We start from the raw sequence: 7,051 nt of genomic DNA on the forward strand, positions 1-7,051 counted from the left end.
GCCCGATTCGTAGCGGGGTAAAAAACGTAAATCCGGGTCAAATCTACCAAAACCAACACCTGCATCCGCCAGATCTCGCCTGATAGCAACCTTTACGGCAGCTAGAGGGTCATTGGAAAGAACGTCGGCTCTGGCTATTACAGAGAGTAAATGTAATCGCCCAGACAAGAGATATATCGGCAGCAGGAAGTGTCGGCAGCAGGAGGTGTCGGCAGATACAGAAGGGGATCCATGGTTACTGGTAACTCAAGGATAACGGGGTCTTTGCTCCGGTTGAGAAAAGCTAGTGGTCCGAGCCCGGGGAAAGGGTGGTGCGGGGGGACCTGAGACCGAAGGTGACACAATCAAGTCGGGATACAAAAAGTATACGCTTCTGAGGGCACTCAGTGAGCAAAAAGAAAGACGACGCAACGGAAAGACATACGGGTGAACATAACGGTCAGCGCTGTGGGCTTTCCACTCCTGTGACCGACGTCAGTAACAAAACGAAAGTATTAAGTGGGTGCTCACATCCTCAAGAACTTCGGTGAAACGGACATCAACAAGATGAAGGTTTCCAGCCAACAACCGCAGCCTCATCTTGACTTTCATCTCGAAAGTCAAGGGAAGGAGTGTGGATGAGTGTTAGACCCAAGCGCTGCCTGCCTTCATTCCCTCCAACATTAAGGTTGACGTAGTTCGGCGGTGGGGCAGGTCTCCTGGAAGGAATTTGACGACAGAGGCAAGCTGATCTTTGGGGAAGTTGAGGGAAACGTTGCTGGTGTTGGGCAGTAGGCGGAAAAAGAAAGTTTTGCCTTTTGCCTGACCCAAGGGAAGCAATATATAAGGTTTCCCCAAGTGGATCGGTGTCAGGTCTGCTGGCATCTTGGTCTAAGGGAGAGTGAGGGAGTGGAGAGGGAGTCAGTAGATATTTTGATCGGTGAGACGCTTGGAACATCCCCGCAGAGAGTACACTACCCACCTATCCAGGGGGGCGCGTAAGGAAAAAGGAAGACTCAAGGGGCTTTATAGACGTGACGCGTTGTTTGTTGTTATCTGTTGACGTCACGCTAAATCGGTACAAGGCCCCTGACATTGACAATTTACGGAGGGCCTTTGGAGGCTGGTTCCCGAAATCAGGTATTTTCGGGTTTTCATGTCTGTCTTATTTCCGGTGAAACCTGTTCGAATTGCAGCTGGCCTTCGCCAACTTTTTCAAAATTGCCCGGATTTTGGGAACAGGTCTTCTGCGGGTCCAAAAGGCGTCCGGATTGCAGGATCCGGCTTTCTGAGACCTCAGAAGTTCTATACGAGTGGTTTAGAGGACCCTGCGAGCCATTAAACACTCATTTCCAGCCTAAGTTGGACAATGGTCCAGGCAAAGACCATTGAACAGAATCAGGTCAGTGGAGAGGTCAAACCCAGAGCGGTTCAAGGCTTGCGGACTGTGCACAAAACTGAAACGATGTTTGAGGAAGGGAGGAGGCCCGGGGCAAATTGATGAGTTTGAAGTATTGCCGTAACGATTGGGATTGCTCGAAACTGACGGCGGTGGGTAGGTTCAAAAACACGTACGACAATCCTCGCAAGGGCGCTGATACTGGTCGTCGTGTCCGACGATGACTGTTTCTAATTTCACATATCAGCACTACGTCGCTCGGTTCTAAATATAGTAAGACACTGACCTTCGCTGACCATTAGCTCATCACTAACCATAACCAGGACGTAATCTCCGCTTTTAAGCGGACGGAGAGTAGTGAAGTGTATGGTGGAGACAAATCCGAGACATGGGTTTTCGAGATCTTGTGTCTTTTCCCTGCAGCCTGTTTTCGAGGTACTTAGCCCAATAAGCTGTTTATACGACAACAATACGAACCTTTGTTGCGTTTAACGCCGCCGCCACTATCGCATTGGCCGTATTTCCCGTGGCCGGCGTTTTATCTGCTGCCTGGCCACCCTTTGCTGCTTGAAACCAACGTCACGACAGCTCGCTTCCAGGGGGTTGTTTGAAAGCTCAGAGTTTTCCATGTACTCGTCATCACACTATTCGATGGGGAGATCGAGTACAACTGTAATAAAAGAAAAGGGAGTAAGTTTAAACTTAACACAAGGGATTCTCCTTTTGAAAATACGCAGTCAAAAGGGCTAGTTGCGCGCGGCCAACCGACATTTACGCATAAAGTGGTATCAAAGGCGATTAAAACCAGAAGACTCGCTTAGACAGCTCATCCTCAAGGCTTCCGACGGTGAATTCCAACATCCTGTGCAGCCCAGACAGCCATGTACCAGACGACGTCCCAAGAAGGCATCCCGCCCTGAGATGATGTACACGATATTCTTCGGGTTCGCAGGGAGCTTTTCGAGTGCTTCGAGCGTCGCTGCGAAGGGAACGGCCATGGACGGAGTTTTCACGATGGATGCGAGGGTTCCCTGTGGTTCGTAGTCTCATTCAATTTGGGTTGAGAAGGGGAGGAGATCTGAGACGCACATCATAGTTGATGAAAAATAGCCGTTTCCCAGCTTCCTGATATAACTCATCTGAGCACTTCCTAGGAAAGGCATCTGCTTGAGCAACATGCTCACAGGAACCACAGCCCAGGCATAGGACGTGTGGGTGGTGATTGTAAAGCTTCCTCAGCGGACATCAAGAGACCTTGATTAACCGCGGCTGCTCGCAAGAGGTGCCGGATTTCCGGATTTTACTGTCCCTCCTGACAGTGTATGGCAGAGACAGCGAAGGGTGTACATTCGTAGTCAGTAATTTTCTCGGGACTGGAGCTCTCTAATTAGTGAGTAACCGTGGGTAAGCATCGCGTCTCAAGCTTCCTCTGTACGTCTCCAGCACCCTGATGCGTCCATAGGAAGCTGAGCTCCATAAGTGTATTTGGGCCCGCTGGCTTAGGGTGACTTTGGTAAGTTGGCTACAGGCAGACGCATACGGTGAGGTAGGAAAATAGAATTCATATGTCATCCACGATATCAGTAAGTATAGCTTGGGAGGTCGGTGCCGCTGATGGTGATTCGGGTGGTTCGCATTGGCATTAGTAGCCTGAAGGGGTGGCCTGCCGCGGCCGTTGACGTATCTCCCTCAGCCGCGGTTGGGGTTGGCCATGATGTGCATGGGCGGTCGGTGGCTATCTTCAGGTTAGCTTAGAATTTGTGGATGAGGGCAAGGGAGTCACCTGGGAGGTTGCGCTGGGCGGAATCCAGCTGCTGGAGCCTGGCCAGGCGCGGGGTTGATCTCGGGTCGGGGACCACGTCTCGGTTCAAAGGGGACCTCATTCCGAACGGGCGGCGGAGCTTTAGGGTTGGTAGACGTTATGAACTGTGGGTTGGGCAAGTTCAAGCAGGTGTTGAATTCGACCGTCGAGTCACGACACTTCGAGCACCTACATTTGCATCGTAAGCACCAAGCAAACATCTATGAGGGGGAAAATGACGCACCGATCCCCCAACGTTATACCAGACATGAACGGAACATCCCACACTACGTCTACAGTCTTCGAATTGAGCCCAATGACGACACCTTGACCTGATAGTGGAACGCTTCCAGAGTCTTGCACCATCGTAACACGGTCGCCCAAAGCAAAGTGTTGATTCTGAAGACGGTAAGCAGTGTGTGCAGGTTTGAGAACAGCTTGTCTAGGGATTCCTTTGACTATGGCCTTCTTGAACTGAGCTGACGACTTGTTCATTTGTTCTCCGTAAACTCATCAGCCATTCGCTTGATCTCCCCAACGGTCTCCTGCAGGTAGATAAGGTTTGGGTGGATGGGTTACAAGGCCGTGAAGCGACTATTCAGCTTACCTTGCCTAGTTGGTCACAGAAAAGGGAGACGGGCTCGAAATCTCCAACACCCTTCGTCTTTAGCCATGCTTTAATCACCCTAACACGAACATCAGGATCCGGCCCCGACAAGATGTCGGATGCCCTTGCCATCGCTATAAACATTTAAGGTCAATCGTTCGTCACTCGCACAATAACGTACATGTGCCATCTCCGCTGTCATCTAACGCTAACGAGAGGAAGACCTCGGGAAACTTTGCCTAATGATCCCATGCTTCAGTAAGTGTCAGAGCCCGTAAAAACCAACAGACCTTGTACTCTCGGATCAGGTCGATTGCCCTCTCGCTATACTCCCAATGCCGGCCCTCTTTGTGAGAATAGTCGACGACCTTCAAAGCCTTCGCTTCGAATTTGAGGCTCAAGCCGACATTGGTCCTCTGTTCATCAGACGTGATGACCATGAAACTCAACGTAATCTTCCCCAAAGCCCGCCCCGAGATTCCAACCGTCTCTGCAGCTTTGAAAGAGGGGAAGTAATGGCTAGATCGTCGATTCTGTACGACAGCTTTGAACTGGTCATTCTCAGCCTTTTCAGCCGGGAAGAACTATGCGGTGATGGGTTCAAGGCGCGTTATGATACAGAATTAGTGAAAGACGTACTCCAAGTATCACAGACAAACTGGTTTCGGTCGTGGCAGAGACCGAAGCAACCACCCCATACCCAGGATGAAAATCTGGGGAACTCCTCTGACAAAGGAGGTGCGTCGCGTTCGAGGGAGTGAGGATATTTTGAAGCAACTTCGGGAAGACACATCTGCACCGCACGTTCCGTTTCCCTTTCTGGGCCCTCATAGTCCTTCACAAAGGCACCAGACTCCAATCGCTTCAGGCCTTAACGTGTTGTAGAGTGTCAGCAACGTCCCATTGAAGGGTAGATAAGACACTCACCTTTTAAAGGAAGGACATGTAGGAGAATGTCAACAGTGCGTGTAACGACTCCTGATCGTTTAGAGTAAACCTGCTCGATACGATCGGCCTTCATCTTCCAATGGCCCAATCCTTGTGGCGCGTGTGGGTTTGAGACGACCTTGGCCGGTGTCCCAGGCACGACCGTCATCTTCTCGTACTTATACAACGAATCAGAGACCGCCACAACCGATCCTTCCTGCAGGAACGGCCAACCCATGACAGTCCGTTCACCAATCATCTTCAACTTCTTCCGTCTTCAACCCCTCATACGGGTTTCGTATATGCACCACCATCGATTTGTTCCGGCTTTCTGAACCTTGGACGTTTACGCCGTGGTATCCCAGTAGCGCCATGTGTGGAAGCGTTTTGAGGGATGGGAATCAAGCCAGAGCTTCTGTACCGAGAATACCCCGCCGCAAAGACCGGGAATGAGATGCAACCCATCAAGGATCGGGAGGTCGAACGGCTCCGTCTTGCACGTGCATCGATAGAGAGGGGGAAGAATCCAGGCAGAGATGAAGGATAGAGAGTGGCCTCGCCGGGGTTGAAACTGAATTTCGAGCTCGAGCCCCAAGTGTTCCTTTTTCTCTCCTTGGGGGTGAGACAATGATCACGAGCTGAAAGTGAATATATACGTTGGTGTCGTAAGACCATACTTTGGCTAGGAACGTACCAGTCATTGCCTTCAGCAGCCTCTCTTGATCAATGAATGTGACAATTGCCTCCAAGTCTTGCTTTTTCCCGTTGAGATCTTGCTCGAACTCGAGAGGGTAGAAGTCAAGAATCGGTGAGTTTGGATCATACATGAGATCCTTCGAAGAACGGCCAGCCGGCAATCATATCCGAACGTCGATATCTACCTGATAAGCTAGCGGAATGTGATCCATGCTAGCAACGGGCAACACGCCCATAAGCTGCTGGTACGGCTTGAATGGTGTTCCCAGCTGAACATCGAAAGACACTTCGTCAACTCCCTGCAAATCTGTGATTGGCAACATGAGCAACATCCAACATCCAAACCGACGACACACACCTCAAATCCGACGAGCGTAATGATAGTTGTAGAACCATCCCCACGATGCAACTCCACGTGCATGACCAACTGCAGGTCAGTAGATCAGATCACCCATTTCAGTCGGGTCGTCGTAAGATATCCCTAGCTTCCCCTGCGTTGGTGTCTTGTCAGCTCAAACTTAACTTGAGAACAACAAAAAGATCCCAACCTTATAATAACCCCGCTTCCACTCGTCCATCTTCTCTTTCAAAGACCGTTCATACCGCGTCCCATCGGCATCAACATCCTCAACAGGCGCCTTCTCATACTTCTTAAGCACAGGATCAACCGCTGCTCTGCTCTCTTCGTCTTCAACCTCAACCTCGTCTTCCCACTCACTATCCTCCTTCTGCTCGCCCATCTAAGGCTCATCTTCCAGCGCTCTCGGAAACCGACACGTCACCAGATTCCTGTCCTCCTCATCAAACTCGTCCCACATCACACTCAGGTGTAGATCCTCCGTCAACTTGGTGATGAATACTCGCTCCCTCGCAGGGAACGAGTTTATCATCGTCAGCCTTGCGGCTCGGTAGTGTGAAGGCGAGGGCGCGTTCCTGTTCTCTATCACAAACGCCTTGATCTTATCGAAGATCTCCCTCTGCGCCGTAGTTAAAACTGTCACCAACGTCAGCATTCCGTAAAAGATTATCCCATTGAGAGCATACTTACCTAGCTTCGCCCGTTTCCGCCCGTCTTCCATCTCTTTGACATGTTTTGCTTGTTTCCCCTTGTACCAATTCAAATCGGAATACTCCTTCTCAAACACCCCCTGTTTCCATTGAGTCATCTCGTCCAAAATGACTTGCAGTCTCTTCGTGTTGATCACTCCTCCCTCGTTTGTATAACCATCTACAACGACAGTTAGAAATGCAGCAAAAAGCGAGCGGGAAGACACTCACCCAAACCCGGCAATACTTTCTTGTATACATCAAACAACTTCTCGAGCCCATTCTCATGTATATGAAGATCGGGAAGATCGGGGAGAAAATAATCGTCAATCACCCGTTTGAGGTTATAGTCGAACGGCAACATTAGTTGAATCTCGTGGAATTTGAGGTCAAGATACTCTCTCATCAACGAGAGATGGAGTAGATAAAAGTTAACCGATTCTAAGCTAGTGCGATTAGAAAGACCATTTGTCCCGCCAACAGGGGTAAAAAGAATCAAGTACCTCGTATTCCCTTTTTTCCGCGACGCTGGGCCAAACTTGACCTCCCCGCGAAGCAAACACAAATGGGGATCATGGCTTAACAGCCCCAACAT

General features: G+C 50.2%; 2 protein-coding genes across 2 annotated transcripts; both read right to left on the reverse strand.

Moving 5' to 3' along the window:
* Nucleotides 1-246: 246 nt before the first annotated feature.
* Nucleotides 247-591, reverse strand: LACBIDRAFT_309346 (uncharacterized protein; the record flags this gene model as incomplete). The annotated part of the gene is made up of 3 exons (XM_001891127.1): nucleotides 247-373; nucleotides 425-462; nucleotides 511-591. 3 exons carry the CDS (start codon nucleotides 589-591, stop codon nucleotides 247-249), a joined length of 246 nt encoding a protein of 81 aa, XP_001891162.1.
* A 1,575-nt stretch (nucleotides 592-2,166) lies between these two features.
* On the reverse strand, nucleotides 2,167-2,376 carry LACBIDRAFT_309347 (uncharacterized protein; the record flags this gene model as incomplete). Its single annotated transcript, XM_001891128.1, has 1 exon — nucleotides 2,167-2,376. The coding sequence occupies one exon, from the start codon at nucleotides 2,374-2,376 to the stop codon at nucleotides 2,167-2,169; it is 210 nt and encodes a 69-aa protein (XP_001891163.1).
* Nucleotides 2,377-7,051: the final 4,675 nt, after the last annotated feature.

This window comes from Laccaria bicolor, genomic scaffold, assembly GCF_000143565.1.
Source record: "Laccaria bicolor S238N-H82 LACBIscaffold_403 genomic scaffold, whole genome shotgun sequence".
In the NCBI taxonomy this organism is placed as follows: domain Eukaryota; kingdom Fungi; phylum Basidiomycota; class Agaricomycetes; order Agaricales; family Hydnangiaceae; genus Laccaria; species Laccaria bicolor.